Genomic DNA, 21,615 nt, shown 5'->3' on the forward strand with positions numbered 1-21,615 from the left:
GGGCGAGCAAACCACGCTGGCTGGGGGAGGGGACGGGCATGCAATAAGCCGTGACCAGCGAGGGTCTGGAGGAGAGGGGCTGTGCATGCAAGTTAAACCACGTTTAGGGGAGGAGTTCGGAGGAGCCGCCTCCTCTGGTGGGAACAGCACTGAACACACGCCCTTTTCCTCTCGCCTAACTGCTCTCCCCGGGTCGGTTTCCTACTGGTGTTTCCCCCCTTTCCCTCCTTCCCCCCCCCGAGAGGGCTGATTTTAGGTCGTGGGGAGGAGGAAACCGTGGGTCATTTAGCTAAAGGGGCTGTGTGCTCCTCAGCGGTGAAGGAGGTAGGTTGTGGTGTTAGTGTCTTCAGTTAATAAGCAGCGATAGACCTGGAGCGTCTCGAGTTGCAGGGGAATCTTAACTATGTTGTTGAATCGCGGCAACTTTGAAAATCTACGGGATAGAGAACGTGTCATGTATCGGAAAGCTTACTGAGAGGGGAGGAGTGCATTCTTTTTTACTGTTCCCTGGAAAGTGCTCAGTGAACTTGTAATTTAAATTGTCTTTGTAGAAAAGGCGAGAGGTTTCAGAAGGTATTCCTTGAATGCTCTGACGTTTTTTCTTTCTCAAGATACTTTAAGAAACTGGTTGTACTTTTATTCCCAGTAAGCCTGACCTGGGATATGGATCCCAGGTGTTTTGAATCTTTTGGATTAATAAATATAAAATTAATTGCGACTATAAAAATTGCATATATACATTTATAGATGATAGCCTCCGTATTTAAGTAATATCTCTAATATGCAAGAGTTTAAAAAATGGTAACTAGGACAACTTTGCTAAATAGGGAGGATTGACACAGTGGTTAGTGAAACAATTCCTTTTTCATAACTCCTTTTTTGACCAATAGTGTATTCCTGCATGGAAAGGTAAGGGCAAATAAAGTTCAAATTTCCAGTGTTAGGGAAATGTCTCAGGTTCAAAAGGTGGATTAACAGGACAGGGAATACCCTGCTCTGAAGCATCAGGCTTTGGCCTTTTGCAAGGCAGGATGTTGGACTAGATGGACTAGCGGTCTGATCTTGAATAACAGTGCCTGTGTTCTGAAATACAGCGGTGATGTGACTTTGCTGCTCAGGGTGACACTTCAGTGTGCGTTCTGCTGGTGATTTAGTTGCCAGCACTGGAGTCTTGCTACAGGTAAGGAAAGTGTATCTTTAAAGTATAGCTTTTAAGGTTTCTTGTATTAAGTAACTCTCTGTAAGCAGCCATTTCTAAAAAATAGTAATAAAAAAAAATCTCTGTAAAATCCTGCAGTGTTGTGAAAGATCTGACTTGTCTTACCCTCCACTGACAGGCACTGGTCTACAGGAAAATTGAGTGCCAAAGTTCAGCAGGCTGTTAGTAGCAGAAAACCTTCTGGCACGTGTCGGGAATAGACCAAGCACTGTAGCTATATTTGATAGCCCTTTCAGGGGAAAAAAAATGTAAATATTCAGTGGCTGGTACATTATATTGTTCTACTAGATAGTAACTGGAGAACTTTTCTAATAGATTTAAATCCAAAACTTTTAAAATTGTATACTTTTTTTTTTCTGGATATCTTAGCTGGTAACATAGAAGTCGGGTGAAAGGTTCCTCATCAGAATAAGATTTAGTGTTGGAAAAGTTTTCCTCTAATCAGTGATCTTTGAATTAATTTATTATGACTGCTAGTTTCTAGTGAATATGCATACACTTAAGACAACCTAAAGTCCAACATATATCCCCAGTTTCCACTCTGTGGGTAGAAGACTACCTTAAGAGTGAGTCTTGTTGTTGATGTCAGTTTCTTAAAATTGTTAAGTAGTAATAAAGTCCTGGTATTTACAGTTTTCATGTGCCTGGCACTTAGAGCCAACTACTTTTTACACAATTAAACCTCTGGGTGGATAATGATGGTATCTGCACTGTTGTTACAAAATGGCAAGAAGTAAAAAGTAAAGGAACCTCCCGTTACTGAACCTCTGCATCTTGTGGCTAACTCTTCTGAAGTACTGCAAAGAGCATTTGGAGCTGGTGGCTACATTACCGTATCCCTATTTATTCTTGAATACAGATGAAATAAAACATTTTGAGCCACTGTTTTTATATACAGCATCAATTAATGTGTATTAAGTAAGAATTTTGACTTTAAATTTGATGGAGCTTGCTTCTGCTTTTCCTCACTGGTCACTTTCACTTGCTGGTACTCCTCTCCTGCATGCATTGCAAAATGAAACCATACGGGCAGGTATGGATATCGCAGGGTTTTTTTATTTGTTCAAAGTCAGTTATGAATTGATGTGTCTCAGTGCTTCAGGGCTTTACGTACTTAGTTCTTTATTAGTAGCTCTTGAATCCCAGTCTTGCATTGGCACTGCAGTGGAAGGGTGGTCCTTTGAAATTTTGCTTGCAGGAAAAAATATATTTGTCTATTAAATATAACTTGTCGTGTTGCCAGTGTTGTACCTGGACAATGTAAAGTATAAATATTGTGATTCTGGAAAACTTCCATGGGGTAGCAGGAAAGCAACACTTCCCTGGGGACTGGCATTTAACTTGAGTAATAATGTGTGGTAGTGTCCAGAGGTAAGCCATAGACACTTTCCAGATAAGAAAAAAGATATTGTCCTTGCTTTGAAAACTTTCGGTCTAAAGAAAAACAGAAAGCAAGGTAGAGGTACAGTGAAAATCAAAATACCAGGAACAACACAGGTTGCAGAATTTTTTTATTTTTTTTTCTTCCCTTGTGTGTATTTTGGGGTTTAGTTTTTTTCCCCCTGCTCTGCATCAGAACACTTCCATATTGTATCTTAAAATCTTCTCAATTGTAGTTAGGTTCAAATGGAGGATAGGCACAAAACTGCTTAAACTGTTGCTGCATAAATCATTTAATTGTTTTATGGAGTTTCAAGTCATGTGTATCCCTAAAAATTCTGCAGATACCATGAGCAGTGCCTAGTCTTACAGACGTTTGGAGTTACACCAAGTCCAGACCCAAACAATGACCTCTGTAATTGGGAACCTCTAGTCGGTGAGTCTTGTCTGAGTACAGTTGTGCCAATTTTTAAATAGACTAACACCATAGTGACGTGTTTTCGGTACATAACTGTCACTAGGCTTTGATGTTTCAACTTCTGATGCGTAATTCTAAGTGAATGTTCATTTAAGGCCTGAATCTAGCACTGCATACTTGTTTTGCACAACTTTGAAAATACCTATTAAAAATAAATATCCTGTCTATCTTTTTTTCTGTGTATAAAAAGGCACCAAAGGGGTGATTTTAATGGCAGTATTTATTGCTAATATGTTGACCTCCAATTGGGACACCTTTACCAGCTGGAATGAGAACCAGAAAGTGAAACTGACCACTTCTTTAGTGTGAAGAAAGGTCCATAACTTTTATCACAAATGCTTAGTTTGATGGTTATATTGGTTAAGTGCTATAGGTTTGGGTTTTTTGAGTTTGTTTGTTTTTTTTTAAAAAAAAAAAAGATAACTCTCAGCAACCATTTAGTCTGTCATTCATTTTACTTGCCAGCCTGGATGGGGCTTTGAGCAACCTGGTCTAGTGGGAGGTGTCCCTGCCCATGGCAGGGGGTTGGAACCAGACGATCTTTAAGGTCCCTCCCAACTCTATATGATCCTATGGTATTCTGTAAGAAGATAGGTTGTTACTTCTGCTGGTAATCATTTGACCTAAGTGTTCCTCTTCAGTGCATGATGACATCAGTTACTAGTTTTTTGAAGACTCCTTCTGGCATTGCTTTTCAGTACTATATGTGGGTTTTTTAAACTTGGATTTTATCTGTGGATTTTAATGCCCTAGGAAATATCTGGGGATCTAAGCATTCCCTTTAAAGACAAAAAAAAAAAAAGGCTTTCTAACTGATTGGTAGTTTTTATTGTGACATGTTAACTTATAAAGACTAAGCATTTAGGGACCTCGCTAGCTGAAGGTGGGGTATTACTATACAGTCCTTATTCAGCTGTATAGGCATTTAGTGATCCTTTAAAATGTTAATATTGCTTCTTGTCACTTCAAAATTTCAGTTTGGTAGGAATCAAGTATGGGTTGTAAGAATTCCTGTGCATTTCTGAATTATTACTAAATTACTTGAGTATTACTTTGCTAAGTAAGTGCTTTGGATGTAGCGTGTTGATGAGTTACTCCTTATTCCAGAAATATTGGACAGACAGCTGTTAGTAAAAACCATAGGCTATCAGGACTTCTTTCTCTAACTTTTCTCCCCAAATTCTTTCTCATATTCACACTTTAAGTGTTAAGCTGAATTAACAAGTAAGTTATCGTAAAATTTCAGTGTATATTTTGAACCAGATTGAACAATATCCATCCCAGATGTCTACTGGACTCTTCTTATGCTCAGCCTAAATGAATTTAAAAAATAGTTTATTTTTATGTCTGGTTGCTTCCCTTAACATCCTCTAGTCTTTGCTAGCGGCAAAGAGATACTCCTCATTGACAAAACCAGCAATATTTTTTCTGGCTCTTAATTTCAGTGAACTTACCTACTGTGTTTTTATCACCTTGTAGTAATGAAAGATGCATTCTCTCTTTGTAAACTTGTAGTTACTAAGCATTGCACATCAGTGCTGTTGTCAGTTCTAAAGAAAAGCATAAGTTGATTTAAATGGAGTGAATGATGTGTATAAAGTGAGGAGAATGGCAGATACCAGAGCAGTTTGCTTCTGCCCTTGCGAGATTCTTTGGTTCTGTTGGGAAGACTTGGAAGTTTCTGTCATCGGTAATACCAGTGTAGACAGTCTTTCATTCCTCTACCCTTCTCCTTGCCCTGCAAAATAACATAAAGTACGCCAAAGAGCCTTCTCTCTTGTTTTCTTCTGCCGTAGTGATTTTTTATTTTATATTTGATACAGCTATCACTGCTCCTGTTCACAAGGTAGTGAGAGCCTAGCAGGATTTACTTTCTCGCTGAAAAACATAGTGTACAGTGCTTAGAAGGAAGAAGGACATAGACAATGTTGTTCATAAATGTTTTATCTGACTGTGTTACATTTTCAGTACCTGATTTAATATGGTCTCTGACTGAAATGACCAAGATGAAGCTGTGTATGCCCAACTTACTACAAGGTGGCAAAATCACAATTTCTGTCTTACTTGTTGGATAAGTGATGTCAGAAACCCATTTTTACAAAGCTGCTAGAGTATGTGGCAATTCTACTTTTTTCCCCATTTACACTTTTAGGGGGGAAAAAACTCTAATACCAGATACTTACTAAATAAGCTGTTTGATTTGATGTTACTTTATTGTTCTTCAGATGCTCACCAGAATAAAATTAGTGAGGTGGGTCAGGAGGCAATCTTGAGGAAGACTGCCTGTTGGAACAGGACTTTAAGTGCCTGGATGGTACACCATAACGAGCCTTGCCAGTAGTTGTATTCCTAAATTGGTATTTTACCATATTCGGACTGTGAGTGAGCAGTGCTCTGTAGCGCATTGCTGTTGTACTTTGTTCCACTCACGCGTACTGTGAATCTTGGATGAGATTCAACCTGTAGAAATCTAATGACTGGTCTTGCCTTCCTTTTGTTTGCTGTTTTTTTTTTGTTGTTGATGGGTTGGTGGGTTTTTTTTGGAGTTTAAGAGGCTTGGTCTAGGGTTGGAATAAGATAATCATGCTCCTTCGTCTTTTGAAGGCTGCTGCTGTAAGCCATGAACAGAGGTATTTGTACAGAAGGGTGACTTATAATTCATTCAAATGGATCAACAGCCAGAAGGCAACAATGACTTTTGAGGTATCTTTCAACTATGCAGTCTTATCAGCAATGCATGATGTTAATCACAAAGTGCAGTTCGGTTATGGGAACTGAATGTGAAATTCAACAGTTGTGCTCTGTAGTGCAGGAGAGGAGAAGGGTATTGTGGGTCGTGTGCTGGATGGAGCTTGTGTTGGCCTCTCTTTGCATTGTAACAGCTCTCTGATGTCTTGTTAGAGCATCAAAGTCACTAATTGAGGAAGCTCCTGGAAGTCACTGGTGAAAAAATGCTTTAGAAACAGGGAACACATGGGAAAACAAAAATCTTGAGGAGAAGATACGGGAGCGTGATTATATTGTGCTGTGAGAGGCAGAAATGCAAAAAATACCAGTTAGGAAATGTTTATCTAATTCATGATAATATCCGTATACTTGTTTCATACCTGGAATCCTAGTCTTAAATATCACAGCTTTGAGACAGGGTGTTAGGGGGAGCTCTGGGTTAAAGTTCAGGCAGATGCATTCTTTAAATGCGTCTTTAATCTTGAGGTGCACCCACTGCTTTAAAACAGTGCTTTCACTAGTATAATGATATATAATGAGAGATACCTATATAGTTTTAATAATGAAAGAATCATGTAGCATAGGTTAAGATGACTGTTCCTCACTGCAGTCGTGAGCCATACGAGAGTGCTGCTTACCAAAAAGCACTTTAAAATTCTGAAAATATAATCCAGTCTATTATAATAGCCCCTTAGAAAAATGCTAGAATATACTGTGTGCTCATTTCTGTGTAGCTGAAGGTGTAGGTGGCTTATTTATGAGAGTTTTCTTGGGATGTTTTTGGGCTACAAATCCTGCACTGGAGGCAAGAAAGTGCCATATCCTTGTTACTTGTAGAAAGCTGTTGTGTCTCTGAGATTATGAATTGCTAATTTTATTTTATTTTTTTCCCCTGCTTTTTAACAGGAACAGGAAGGTGGTTGATTACTCCCAGTTTCAGGAATCAGATGATGCTGGTAAATTACTCTTTTTTTCCTTAACAATACAATATTCTTGGGCTAGAGCAGTTCATTTATTGATTTGCATATTAATTGTTTTGCTTCTAGTCACATCTTTAACTTAAATTCTAAGAAGTTTCTGTTCTTCACAGTCTCTGAACTGTTAATAAGTATTTGAAAATATAATGATTCTCATATGTTTTGTATTAAACAAACAATGGTGATAGAAATCTTATTATTTAATGCTTGTATTGTTGAAGTGCCTTGAGGCTGTTGGCAGCAACTGTCTTCTTCCTTGGTCTATGTTATGTTCTGTGGCAGAATCTCCCTGATGCCACTTTTTTTCTACAGTAAAATGTTTTCAATTTATTTTAGTGGACTCTAGTTAATCCCATAATGTCAGGCATATTTGTGAATTGCGTGGAAAAAAAAAATCTGTATGTTCTGTGTGAATTAACGAAATGTTTCTGGAGGCCATATGGAATATGTTTTGTGTTCTTAGAAAATAGACATACTGCTACTGTTTGCTGAGTGAGGTTGCACTGGTAATTAATGGAAACAAATATGCATAGTTCTTAATTGCAGTCCTGTTACTCATATTGTATAAAGTATTGTGTAATAGTTGTAAAAAGTTTTGCGGTAAAAAAATCTATATAATGGCATACTTTTTCCCATCATAAAAGAGTAAATAAAGCGTTTGCTGTTAAAAGCATGTATAATTGTATGGATGTTAACTTCTAACAGGTTTACATAATAACTCTGACTAGCTGTAAAATGAGATACTGTGTCCTCTTGTGAGGTTTTTTGTATGTTTCCTAGTAGTCCTGTCTCAGACTTGATTTTTTTGTGGCATTTTTATTGTGTTCTCGGCAGAAGAAAAGGTAGATTGCTAGTTTAAGGCAGGACTTTGCTTCTATAAAGTTTTGTTTGAAGCTTTGTGATTTTATTTTTTTTTTTTGAAGGGCTTCTTTTTGATGTGCATGAAATGGTCAGTTTAAGTTATAGCTGAGGAAGTCAGTTTGCTGGGAACTAGGAGTTTGATTCAAAAACCATTTTGTACTGTCCCGTCCAGATGAAGATTATGGAAGAGATTCAGGTCCCCCATCGAAGAAAATCCGTTCGTCTCCCCGGGAGGCTAAAAATAAGAGGCGATCTGGGAAGAATTCTCAGGAGGACAGGTAAAAGAAGTACTTCATTTGTTACAAACATGTCTCTAAACCTTGTCCTGTATGTGGGGAGCAGTATCTTACAAGAGGAATGATTGTAAGAGCGGAATTCAAGGCCAGCAGTGTAAGATACAGAGCTCTCAGTCACAAAGCTTGCATAACCAGCTTGGACATTGAGGTGGTTCTTTCTTATCCATGTAGACAGAGAAATCATGTGTAAAGCACTTGTCACTAGTACTTCGTCATTAAAATAGCTTTCACAACCTAGACAGTTGGAATGGGAAGGAATATGATCTGAATTACAAAAGCTGGCAACTAGTACAATTATCCAGGTAAGTTAGTGGCAAGATGCGTTTCATTTTCCATGTTTTTTTCGGTATGCTCAGAGCATTCCTGTGGTTAAAGATTAAATGGGATGGTACAGTGGCTGTTAGGAGTAGAGGCCATTTGTTAGTTTTGTGGTTCTTCCTTTCACATTTCCTGTTTTGTCTAATTCAGAAATAAAGTAATTTGTTTCGATAGCTGAGATGCTGCAGCAGTGTGAAGGGACTCAGTTCTAAGTGATGCCCTATTGCATAGTGAAAGTCTTTCCCGTAGAGTGAAGGTATCTTCCTTTTTACAATAACTATGGTCAGCAAATGATTGTCAAAAAACCCAGTAAGTCAGCTGACTGCTTTCATGACAGACATCAGCTTCAGGGATGGAGGTTCTGCCAGGTGGTTCTTACTTTATAAGCCCAAGGTGTCTCTTTTTTCTGTTGCACCATTTGCTGGAATATAGGTAATTTACCAGCAGGTATGCTTAAGAGGCTTCCCCATCACCCTCCTATTCTATAAGTTGAAAGCTGAATGTAGGCATGGGAGTATTTGCATGGTCCACTTGCTATCGTGAACTGAGAGGGAGAGACTATTTTCACCCTGGCAAACGCCTGTAGCATCTGAAATCAAAGATTTAATGGGTATGACATATAAAGAAATAGGGCTAGGCAACTCCCAAAGCAACTAAATAGTTGACCTTGATGTCTTATTAGCTTTGGAGATTTTTAAGTATGTAAAAAAAAAAAAAAAAACAAACAAAAAAAAACAAAAAAAAAAAAACAAACAAAAAAAAACAAAAACAACCAAACAAAAAAACCCCCCAAAACCTATTGTATTTAAGTGATTGAAATCCAAAAATATCTGTATATGACTGAAAACACATGGGCCTGAGGGGCTGTAATATGACAAGTTATCTAAAGTATTAAAGTTCTTGAGAAATGTTGTTTGTCAGCTCCCACTGCCAAATTTGAAAGTACCAAAGGTTTGATCTATTGTATTTCTTGACCTTGGCAAACTCTGCAGTGTAGCCATTCCTGAAGCATATGCTGTACATCAGTGGCCCTCAACAGAGTATTCCTGTTTAAAACGCTTGTTTATTCTGTGATTGGAGTGCATGTTCTCACATGCTGGAAGGAAAGTGCTCTCTGGACAGTGGTAATGACTAATGATGGGCTTTTGGATAAGAACAGAACGTTAGTACCTACTTGATAGGGATACCCTCTGATGAGGATTGAAACCACTAGAAGGGAGCAGTGAAACTCCATCAGGTCAGATCAGCTGGGAGACTGTAGACCAAATATGTTCTAGTTAAGTGCTGTGCAGCAATGTACACAGAAGGAAGGAGTCCAAAGAAAACACTGTCATAAAGACAAGTGATGACTATAAATCTATTCAGCATAAAACTTTATTCCAGTTATAGCCTCAGGCATGCATTAGCATGTAAAACTTCAAAATTCTAACTGTAAAATGGAAGACATCTGGATTATTGGTAGGTTTCAGAGGGAAGTACATGGTTCGTCTCATTTATTTCCTGGTTGGTTCATTTGATTCCATGTAAGTTTGTATGTGATACAGAGTTTGAACATTATCTTTCCAACCATGATAACTACATCTACAGCTGAGTAATGTCCAGGAGAAGTGCTCTCTGAAAATTGATATTTTCCATACGGCAGTGACTGAAATAAAAGCTAAAGCAGCAGTCAAACCCTGTCTTTCTCTCATTTTCAGTGAGGATTCAGAAGAAAAAGATGTGAAGACTAAAAAAGACGATTCACACTCAGCAGGTAACCAACTACACTGTACTGATAGTATATCTTCAAAATAACGACCGGTTTGTAACAGTTACAGGAGTGTGATCTGACACAGGAAAGAAACTGTTCTGACTAGAGCAGCATGCACTTTTCTAATACAGTTTTCTTAAGCTGGATGCTGCCTCTACTGCTGTTACTTCCAGCCCTGTTTTGGGATAACATATTTTGTTGTGTAATGTGATGCTGCTATGAAGTTTGTCTTCACGGGTAGATAGGCGTATATTAATCTCTTCCCTGTAGTTCTCGTCCATATTTCAGAATGATACAAGAAACTTCATATTCGTACCTTTTTCTTCCAGATGAAGATTTTGGCAGTGAAGATGATGACTTGGGAGCAGATGATGGCAAAGCTGACAGTGACTATGAGAGCTCTCAAAAAAGCAAAAAAGGAAAAAAGGCTAAACCAGAAAAGAATAAGAGAGCAGCCTCCAAATCCAGGAAAAGGCCTGCAGGTAAAAAAAAAAAAACAAAAAGGTTGCTAGTCTTTGCAGTGCAGGATACTGCACAAGATCACTGTTGGGCGACTACAGAAATGTGCTTATTAGGTTAAATGTGTCCGTGTTCTCCTCACAGCTCAGTTATTCAGCGAGCGTCTTGATTAACTTTCTCATGATTGACTTCACCTTTGTCTTGCCCATGTGCTATCTCAAGACGGTTACATGGTTTGTATTCTGTACCTTCATTATAACTTGGTAACTTTTGCTGCAGAGGACAGTGAGGACGAGAAAGAAGACCACAAAAACGTGCGTCAGCAACGACAGGCAGCATCCAAAGCAGCTTCTAAACAACGAGAGATGCTTATGGATGATGTGGGTAGTGAGGAGGAAGAACAAGAGGATGATGAGGCACAGTTCCAGGAGAGTGAGTAAATGGGATTGTAAAAAGTTAAAATCAATGTGACGGGGGTATAGTTCCAGATGTGAGTTTATGGGTCTGGCCAGACAGCAAAAGGAGCACAGGTTGCTTTTTGACTGTGACAGTGAAGACATAAGTTGTGCTTCTCAGCAATTTATTCGATACTGCATATCTGTCCAATGGACCACGCTTAAGTTTTTCACATCTATAATTTTTGTTTGAAGTTCGCAGCAAAGATCTATATATGTCTTTATAACCAGCCCTAAAGGATTATTTTAAAGATCTTAATGCTTTTTGCTGCTTCTTGCTATCCCATTGGTTTTGAGGCATTGATGCTACTTTCAGGTGATAGAAAAGTACTTTATCCTTGGTTGATCAAAGTAGGACAGTTTGTTTCATAAACTGGGTTCAGCTGGTAATGAATCGCAGTCGATTTGTGAAATACTGAGTGCAAACATGATTTCAGAATGGAGTAAGAGTGCCATGGAAAAGACCACTTCTCTCTATCAGGAGATTCTCTTTATTTTGAGATGGGTTACTTACTGAGGAGACGGAGCATATTTTGAGAACCTCAAAGCGCTTGCCTCTTTCATCATACTAGTGCTTTATCCCTACCAGTGTAAAATCTGCTGCTATGTCAAATTTCTTTAGCACAGCAGATAGGTGGAAGCTCATAAGGTTACAGAGTCCTAGTTTTCTGTCTCTGCAGTTTAACTGGCAGATCTCTCAGCTGTATCTTTTACTCCCTTTCCTTTTTTCAAAAAACTTAAATTTCTTTGTGCTTTCAGCAGATTCAGGAAGTGATGAAGACTTCCTCATGGAAGATGATGATGATAGTGATTATGGCAGTTCAAAAAAGAAAAATAAAAAGGTCTCTAAGAAATCCAAGCCAGAGAGGAAAGAAAAGAAAATGCCTAAGCCCAGGCTAAAGGCTACAGGTGAGTCTATGAGAAGTTACACAGTTTGCTTTAGAAGCTCCTATTTTCTTTTTCTACTGTAGAAGAGTTGGTGGAAATCTTGGGATTGGTAAGCATTCACTTGTGGTGTTGAAGGGCTAATTCATGTAACTTGCCATGATTTAAAGCAACACTATGAAATAATAAGGTGGCTTTAATTCTTACTTAAAAGATTGAGTTAGTATATATGTCTTGTTGGCAAAAACTGTAGTTTGCAAAACCTTCCCTGTTGAGGTGCTGCAGTCTGACTTTCTGTGTCACACAGCCAAATAATATAATTTGTGGCTTTGTTTGGGACTCGTGGACTTCATGATGTTTTCAGGGTGGAGGAAGATGGAGAAATTTGAACCAAAGGAAAATGTGATACATTTCTGCAGGAAGTCTAAAATCATAATAGTAATAGCAATGTACGTTAGTTTATTATGTCCTATCCATTAGTCAGGACTTGCAATTAAATAGTTTTTGAATCTTGTTAGGAAGCTTTTCGGTTCAGCTTTACTCATACGGAGTGCAAAGAACAAGGTGCATGTGGTATCATCAGAGCAAAATGAAACCTGCTGCTGGATTGTCTCATAAATCCTGTTTGTATAAAGCCATATGACTTTTTTTTGTCTGTGTTGCTGATCATAACTTCTATAAGCTTTTTCTTTTTCCAGTGACCCCCAGTCCAGTGAAAGGCAAAGGGAAGGCGGGCCGCCCCACAGCTTCCAAGGCCACAAAAGAAAAGACCCCATCCCCCAAAGAAGAAGATGAAGAGCCTGAAAGTCCCCCAGAAAAGAAAAAATCATCCAGCCCTCCACCAGAGAAGTCAGGGGATGAGGGATCTGAAGATGAAGCACCCTCTGGTGAAGATTAAATGGCAGTTGAGGAAATCTTTGTTTAAAAAAAAAAAAAGGAAAAAAAGAAAAAGGAAAAGAAAACATACTTAGGGGTAGAACACGGTTTTGGCTGTGGCTTGACTCATGGGCTTTGAATGCTGTCTTTACTTTCAGCTGTTTAATACAGTGTATCCTTTTTTTAATAAGAGGAAACCCTTATACAGTAATATTTTGAAGTCAATGTTCTCTGTTGGCCATTCCGTTCTCCCTCCCCCAACAAATCTGAAAGCCATTTGAGACAAATTAACAGACCATTTAAATATATATTTTTTTCAAGGGATACTGCAGTTGCGAAGCAATAAGGTTTGAGACTGATACGTGGAAACCATACTTACAAATCGTTAAGTAGAATAGATTTCCCAGTGCTGGTAAGAGTTCTTTAAGACTATTATTCTGTATTTGAATATGTGGAAAAAATGAACCTATGCTTTAACAGACTTCTGTTGATACGAGTTCACTTTCAGAAAAAATGTAGTTGATACGAATTCCAATTGAGGAAGAGGAAACATGGGGAGGAAACCTGTGTTTCTTGGATTCAGGCACATTTCTCATGGAAAGCAATCAAGAGACTTGTAGATGGTCTGCTGTCTTTTATTTAAAAAAGACCCTCTGATTAGGTTGTGAGATGTTTTGTCTTTGCTGGATAGAATACTATTCTGCTTTAGGCAAATTGCAGTTCATTCTATACAAATTCAGATAGACAACCTACAAGCTTCCCACATCCATTAACTTTATTTTATTTCTTCCAAGGTTGGCTCTAGGTGGGCAGAATAGGGAAGAGAAATTGAAAACAGTTTTTAAAACTCTGGTTTCCATTTGGTATTTTGGAAAATGTATTAAATTTTTTTCCAAGGAAAAAAAGACAATGGGTAGTGTGAAACTAAATTCTTTAGCTTTTGGGGCGAGGGACGTCCTTTTATAAATGTGAAGCAAATGATTCCTGTAATGCTCTGGTCAGTCTCGGATCCCATGAGTCACGCTTAAGTGTTTCTCTTCTCTCCCTCCATCTGTCCTCAGAAAGGCTAAGGTAGTCATACCTCTCAGCCTCTCCAGCTGCCGTGTTGGACAGCAGACTTCCATCGATACTGAACATCACCCCCGTACCACTTCCATTTCTTCATCCTTCCATCCTACAGCATGGGAGGCTTTGTTCCCCCATGAACATGTCTGCTTCTAACTGTTGGGCATCATTCTGCTCCCTAAGCCTAACAAGTGCTGAACAGGAAACAGTTACTAAAGGATGAAGCTGGGAGGAAGTGGAGTTTGGAAGCAGTGTAGCAGGGCTATCATTTTATAATAAAAGCAGGATGTCCTCCTAAAATGCAAGACACTTGAGGTGCGTGTGGTGGCATTTAAATGTGTTTTTATCAAAGCAGCCATATCCTTTTTTAAACTTTAATTAAAATCCCCAAGCCTTGATTTTTCAAACCCTAATACACAGGTTGCTGCCATGTTTGTTGGTGGAAATACTGAAAACTGGACCTGCCATTTTTCTTTCTTTTTTTTTTTTCTTAAACCCTTTGTGCTTTCTGTACGTTGCTCACAGTTATCTTAGAGCTGACAAGCTTTGCATTTTTTTGTCACAGAACTACACGTTTTGTAACCAGCCTCTTGAAGGTAACATAAGGCAGCTAATTAGTTGGATTTCTGGTGCACGTGCTACCAGATTTTTAATCCTGTTTGGATTTTAGAGAGCTTTTAGGTGTGATACACTAATATGACCAGGAAGGATGCTTGGCTGAATGGCATAGGGAGCCTGAAGATGCTGAGCACAGTGTGGAGCCTAAAATGTGGAAAATATTAATATAACAGCTGAGTGATTGTCTTGTGTGATTCATAGCCATGGATTTTATTGAGGCTGGTAAATTACTTTACCTTGGCTTATAAAAATTTAAGTTCTCTAACATTCTTTACTATAATGAAACTACTGTTGCCGTTACAATAAAGATGATCAGTGTTTCCATTGTAAATCTTTTTTTTTTTTTTTTTTTAAAGTGGTTTAATTTTGCAGAAGAGCTTAAGGCTGGAGTGAAGGATCAGTCTTGAAAAAGAAGCGAATGTAATCCCCTCTCCTCTCCCACACCTCTTCCCACCTTCCAGATCTCTGGGGAGAGCAGTCTCTTGCATTCCCTCCACTCCTAGTCGAGTGCTTCTTGGGTAATACAGGAAAATAAACAGCCAAGCTTTAGAAAACATTTGGATTAAACTTGGGGGTAGCATACGCTTTTGTGAATGTCTGGTCCACATAGTTGTTCCCCTTCAGTCCAGACTATGTTTCAAGCTATCCTTATCTATTGGGTTCTTAGGGCTTTTTTGGTATTACAAAATGTACAAGGATTACTTACAATGTAGAATACCTCTAGCTGATCGGGTCAAACAGCTGTTTCTTTACCTGCTAGACCAGATTTTTTTCTGAAGAGCGTATTTTTTAAGTTCCATTTAAAATATTTTTGTTTTTTTTTCTAACACAGTTAACTAAAGTTAAGGAAAAATGTTTCCATTGTTTTCAGTTCAGGTTTTGGACTGGGCTATTTCATGCCTGGCAATTTTTGCTCTTTAACTTAAAAAACTGTTCTGGTTTCTCATATGTTCTTCTTTAATGGCTGTTACAGGCTGCATGATGCTTATCTTTGAGTTTGTCACAACCCAAACACTATGTAAATCCTGTACTACTTTGGGGATTTTGTAACTTTTTCTATATCTTACCGTTTTGCTGATTTGTGCAAACACTAAGCCCTAACAGTCTGCTGGTTACTCTGTTAGAAATGCAACCGTTTACATTTTTACAGATAGAAGAAAATTATGAAGGTTAATACGTATATTCTTGGTTTTTTTAGTACACAGCATTTTTCAGTAATGGCAGACCTCACGTTTTTAAATGTCCTTTTTAATTAATTTGTATTAAGCATTCTGATTTCTTGAAGGAAAGCTGTAAAAATGCCTTTCTTTAGGAGAATGAATAGTTCTTCACAGAGCAGAAAGTTTCATTCACAGAAGGTGGCTTTGAAAAGATTGTCTTCTGTCACACAGCTGTAGTTTTGGAGCCTTTGCAGAGAGGTAAACGGATTTATTCCGAAGTTCAGTTAACCTAGTACCCTGCCCTGGTCTTACTCTTAAAATGATAGTTCATAACTATCTTCCATTATATATCCTTTTGTGCGTTCTGTTTCTGAATTCACACCACCACATTCAGTTTCGCAGTTCTGTGTCAATAGTACTGCCTTTAACTGGCCACAAGGCTTGACCAGTAAACATTACAATTTCGGTTGGAATTTCATACTGAAGATTATTTGATTCAGTTTCTGTTTGATCAGCATGAGAATGCCAAACATGTCAAGCGAAATGGGTTTCAGAATGGATTGTGGGTGAGAGCAAGATCTAGAAATGGGGCAGCCAAGAAGCTTTTAATTTTGTTTTCATTTCATCAAAGCAGAAGAGTGTGTGGGGAGAGAAGCAGCACACCTTGGGTGACTTCTGCTAGGGACCTTCACCGATGCCAGTAACGGTGCTGAGCCTGCTCAGCTCCTGTGCCACCACACGGCAGCATCTGCAGGTGATGGACTACCAGGGCAGTGGCAGAAGATGTGCTTGAATTCCTTTTTTTCTTTTTTCTTTTTTCTTTTTTTTTTTTTTCCTCCTCCAATTATGATGGTCACAAAGGTACAATAGACACTGAGGCACCCAGGTTAAGGAGGGAGGGAAGCAAACTGTAACATGCTGGAAGCTTTTGAGCTGTAGAAACTGGTGCTTTGCTTTATGTAATTTGTTTGTGAAGTGTTTATTTTTATAACAGATCATATTGTTGAACACATGGTTCTTAAAAACTACAAACTGATCCATGAGTTTAATATTTGAGAAGTGGATGTTCATCTGTTGGGGGAGGCAGGATGCAAAAACGTAAGCAGATGGATATTTAAAGGGACACTGTCACAAAATAGTTGCTGGTGTATAGGATATGTTAGTTTGGGGGACTCACATCTATATGTGGAAATTATATATTCTATATGTGTATGATCAAATAGAAAATTTTCCCTGAACTTTGAATATTTTCCTACAGTTTTGGGAGGTTTAAATACAAGTCTGCTAAAGAAACTAGGAAGGAAAAACTAACTATTGCGTTCTTACTGTCCAAGATGACTTTTTTTTTATTATTTTAACGTACTGTGAGGAGTATCAGAGCTCTGAAAGATGACAGTGTCCTTCCGAGACCTCCCCAAATCAAGTGTATCCTCGTTTTAGACTTCCCACTTCAGTAGATGACTGGCATTTGAATGTCTTTTCATTGAACTCTTTATATTAAAACACAAATATTTCTAAGTCTAGTCAAGTTCTCACCATGTGCTGACTCTGTGTATCAACCACTATTGGAAACGACTCTCTAGCCTGCCTGCCCCCTTCAGCCGCGGTGAATCGAGTGGGTCCATCGGCCTGCGCACGCTCAGTGTGACTGCAAACACCATTGTGCATATGCTTTGTATATTGGGGCAAGGGTTTTTTATATATATATTTTGGGAGGGGTAGTGGGTGGGATGGAGAAATACTCAATCAGCTTAAGCCAGAATAATGTGTGTAAAAGCCCCTGAAGTATTTTGTGTGTGAGTGCGCGGGTGTGAGTGCGCGCATGGGAGCGTCTGACATCTTATTCCCTTTGTGTTCTGAAGATTTGTGAGTTTAACTTTTTTTGTTTTCCTGCAGAAGCAATTGTTACAAAAAATTGTAAATAAGAGCTACATAATTTTTGTTTAGCCATGAACATCATGTCACAGCAAACCCTGAATAATCACTCTGAAGGTAGAGGAGGAGACTCCAGGTCGGGCCTTGAGCCCTTGGCCATCGGCAAGGCATCATTGTATGGTATGCAGTGAATATTTGTCTTGAGTATTTGCAATCCCCTGTTGAGCTTTTCTAAAAATCAGGCTCTTTGCAGTTCCCCTCCCCATCCCTTTTTAATTTTTTTAATTTTTTAATTTTTTATTTTTTTTTTTTAAACCTTGAGAGCAGACAGAAGAAGGGGCAGCTGCGAACTGTTGCAGCGCTGCTGGCCCGTGGTCGGGGTGTGCGTGCAGATGCGGCTGTCGTCCCTGGGCCCGACAGGGCTGGCGACTCTTGCAATACCTTGACAATACCGAGATCTACCGCATGGTACTAGGAGTTAAGTCTGAATGTAACATTAATGCTTTATTTAAAATAAAAACAACACCTTTTTTTTTTTTTATTTTAAAGGGTTGAAGTGAACATGACTGTTGACCATGTTCGTGAATTTATAGATGCAACATTCATTGGTAGAATTGTGTGATGGTCTTTTGTGCTACTTAATTTTACATATTCCAGTCTCTGTATGTACCTGCAAAGAAAGAAAGAAAAAAAAAATAACAACCCCCTGCTTTGCTTTTATTGAAGGGTTCCCAGGACTGCATACCTGCTCCTGAGCTCTGTTTTAAGTATGTGTATCCTTCGCTTGTATTTTGTATTAAAAAAAAAACACGAGGAAAAAGAACCCTTTATTGTTCAGCATGTTGGAATTGTGTCCCCTCTTTTATTTTTCTCCTTTTTGGAATATATTAAGCAACTCATTCTTCTGTATCTTTTATTTTCTTTTGTAAACTTTTTGGTTTTGTTTAAAAATGGCTTTATAAAAGGGCTTTTATAACCCATAAACACGACTTGTGTAATTTTTCTGCTATTCAAAGGTATTTTTCTTCTGCAGTTGCTTTTTGGTTTGTGAATGTTAGATGTAAAAATGTGTTCATCTTTCACAATGTCTGATAGTTTTGTACAGAACTCAGTGCTTTCTCTGAGGAGGGTAAATCAGGTTTTGGCCAGGATGGTTTGGCAAGTATGGCCTTCCCGGTACTACCCGTGAGTTGAGGGGAAGATGTAAAGAATTAAGTTGCATTGGGGGTAAAGAACACAATCCTTGGTTTCACAGGCAAGTGGAGGTTTTCAGCTTCAAAACTAATTACAAAAATCAATGATGAGGAGAGACTATGCTTTTCACGTGTCCCACTCGCCTCCAGGAGCTTTCTCTTGGCAATCAATACCCTTTCTATTTTGCCATATATGCCCCAGCAAGGACAATAAATACACAGCCTGTTCTTTGTGGGTATCATAGGAGAGAGGACGACTCCGTTCATCAGGAACACGTGCTAATTCGTTAGCTGGTTGTCATTTCGACGGGTGGGATTGCCCTGGGTACAGTTTGCTCTCCGGAGGCGTTGTGTCCCGTGCGCTGGCGGTCACGGTGCAGAGGGAGTTGGTGCTTTTCAGACATCTATTTTTCATCCGATTCTCCGCGGGATGTGAGCTCTGATGTCCCATACCCCCTCAGCCGCCCTTTTACCCGCTTTCCCTCATTTTTCCCCCCCGGAGCTCCCCGGGTGCGCCGCCAGGGGGCGCTGGAGCGTGGCGCGGGGGTCGCCGATGGGCTCTGTCGTGATGGCCACGATAAACCTCGGGGCTTGTCGCTACGTTTGGGTTTTGCTCGCGCGTGTCTGTCTGTGTTAAAACCTGCAGATGTGGTTCCTCGGGATGAACAGGCGACAGCACGTGTTTCTCGGCGGGTTTGGGACAAAGCGTCAGGGATGCGAAGGGGCACTAAGGGTTGGGTACTGCTAAACACCCTCCTGACCTCACGCAGCGCGTCATTTTGGTGTGTCTTGTACTTGCCCCAGGTCAGCAGCACACTAGTAAAGCCACGGGGATGCTGGGAGGGCTGGAGCCCCTCTGCTGGGAGGACAGGCTGGGAGAGGTGGGGGGGTTCAGCCTGGAGAAGAGAAGGCGAAAAAGGGGAGAGCTCAGAGCCCCTTCCAGTGCCTAAAGGGGCTCCAGGAGAGCTGGGGAGGGACTTGTTACAAGGGCATGGAGTGACAGGATGAGGGGGAATGGCTTCAAACTGGAAGAGGGGAGATTTAGATTAGATATTCGGAATAAATTCTTCACTCTGAGGGTGGTGGGCCCAGGTTGCCCCGAGAAGCTGTGGCTGCCCCATCCCTGGAGGTGTTCAAGGCCAGGTTGGACGGGGCTTGGAGTGGAAGGTGTCCCTGCCCAGGACAGGGGGTGGAACTGGATGGTCTTTGAGATCACTTCCAACCAAAACTATTTTATGGTTCTATGGTCTTTGAGACATTTGGTGCTCAACACAATTGGGCAGGAAACCAGGTTGCCATTGCCCCCAAATGCAGCATAGGATGGTCAATGTTATTTGTTTTCAGAGGCTGTTTGGGCACTTTGTGAAATGCCGCCTCTGGTGCCCAACACAAGATCCCATACGCCTATTGACAGCCGTGAGCTGGTGCCTGGCTGTGGATTTGGCTTCTCTACCCGTTCTGGTTATTTTATTCCATAGTGTGGTAAAATGAGATTCTTTAACGTAGGTGTGTTTGGTGTTGGACACTGCTGTTGACAGTAGTGCTCCAGGCTTCTGGAACGGAATGGTTTAATAACGCAGCTTATGGCATTCCTCTCCTTTCTTTTGGAACACACCAGCCAATTAACCTTGAGAGGTATTTCTACCTCACTGCTGTGGTATCTGCAGTTCTACGCTGCAGTCCTGACGTGGATTCTTTATCTGGAGCAGCTGTAGAGTTCCCTTCTGGTACTGCTGCACTACTTCAGCTTTAGGATTAATTAGCGGTTTGCAGGTGTGGCACTTCTTTTGTCCCCAGAAGTAAACACTACTTAGGAACTCTAAGAAATGGTGCAATACTAGGATCTGTGACCTCTTTTTCAAAAGCCACCCTTCTTCCCCGCTGCCACCAGTCTTCGCCCATCCTGTTAGTACATGCAGCCTCTGGTGCTTTTCTCCTCGCCGTCACTCTTCTGAACCCGGTGTATTTACTGACTGCTCAGTCCTGTAGGCAGACGCTCTGCCAGCATAAGTTAAAAGTTCCCCTTGGCTTTGTAATGGTATTTACAGGGAATTAATACCAGAAACAAATGATTTGTTTTCACATTTAATGGATGTGCATCTGAGAAGTGGACACGCATAGGGTTTTGTAACTACAGCGAGCGCTGCCAAACCAGGGGGATAAGATTCCCTTGGCAAAGAATACTAGCTGTCAAGTTTTAATCTAGCAGAGTTTTGCCTCAGGAATATCCTGTTTGTGTTTCTCTTGGTGGTATTTGGTTATGGGATGAAAATAAAGTCAAAAGGAGGAATTCAAGATTAGATCTGTCTTCTGCAGTACAGCTTGTTTTGGCCCTATAGGTGGCCTTGAAAGACTAAGTAAATGGGACAGAGTTGATGTAAAGAGCTGCTGTTCTGTTCCTGCCCATCTTGCATGTTGAAGGAAACCTGGGAAAATTGTGGAAATGGAGAGATTTCCCAGCCAGTTCCCTGTACTTTAAAAACATATTTTTAAGTATAGTTTTGATGCAGCAAACCACAAGGTGAACGTTGTTTGGTTTTTTTTCCTCTTCTTTCACTTGTATTTAGGGTCTATGTACCATGCTGTGTTGAGGGATATTGTTTAGCGTAAATAAGTAAGTTTTAACTCCTTTAACACATGGAATATGATAAATCAAGTATAGAAAATATCACTAATAACTTAAATTCCTGCGGAGTTGGTATGTGTGCAGGGTAAGGAGAACATAGAGCTCTGAAAGGTGTCTGTTTATCGTGCATTGATTGAAAAGCACTAAACCTCTGTAATGTGTGATATGTTACTCTTGAATTTGATCTGGAAGTGCTGCTTGTTAGTTCGTAACCACATGCTGGGCTGACGTGCATCTCCAGCCTCAGAGTTTTTTGTAGACCAGGAAATGGGCTTGCGTATTTTGGGTTTTTTCCTCTTTCCATAGATATAAGTCAGGTTCAAGTGCTGTTATCCCACTGTAGGCAGCCATAAGAATGCACTCTCTCCCTGTGGATGAAAAAGACCAGTAAGGGATA

General features: G+C 39.9%; 1 protein-coding gene across 1 annotated transcript; it reads left to right on the top strand.

Moving 5' to 3' along the window:
* The first annotated feature begins 2,570 nt into the window (after positions 1-2,570).
* Positions 2,571-13,142, top strand: NUCKS1 (nuclear casein kinase and cyclin-dependent kinase substrate 1). The gene is made up of 8 exons (XM_009888281.1): positions 2,571-2,590; positions 6,711-6,760; positions 7,815-7,920; positions 9,954-10,009; positions 10,336-10,488; positions 10,745-10,897; positions 11,683-11,829; positions 12,504-13,142. Exons 1-8 carry the CDS (start codon positions 2,571-2,573, stop codon positions 12,701-12,703), a joined length of 885 nt encoding a protein of 294 aa, XP_009886583.1. The 3' UTR covers positions 12,704-13,142.
* Positions 13,143-21,615: the final 8,473 nt, after the last annotated feature.

Source organism: Charadrius vociferus, unplaced genomic scaffold (assembly GCF_000708025.1).
Source record: "Charadrius vociferus isolate BGI_N301 unplaced genomic scaffold, ASM70802v2 scaffold266, whole genome shotgun sequence".
NCBI classification, from domain to species: Eukaryota; Metazoa; Chordata; class Aves; order Charadriiformes; family Charadriidae; genus Charadrius; species Charadrius vociferus.

What these genes read in the sequence shown, in the direction of transcription:
- NUCKS1 (XM_009888281.1), top strand. Translation starts at nt 2,571, where the DNA reads ATGTGTGGTAGTGTCCAGAG. An exon ending in AGACGATTCACACTCAGCAG is followed by an intron (nt 10,010 to 10,335) that starts GTAACCAACTAC and finishes TTTTTCTTCCAG; the next exon opens with ATGAAGATTTTGGCAGTGAA. An exon ending in GCCCAGGCTAAAGGCTACAG is followed by an intron (nt 11,830 to 12,503) that starts GTGAGTCTATGA and finishes TTCTTTTTCCAG; the next exon opens with TGACCCCCAGTCCAGTGAAA.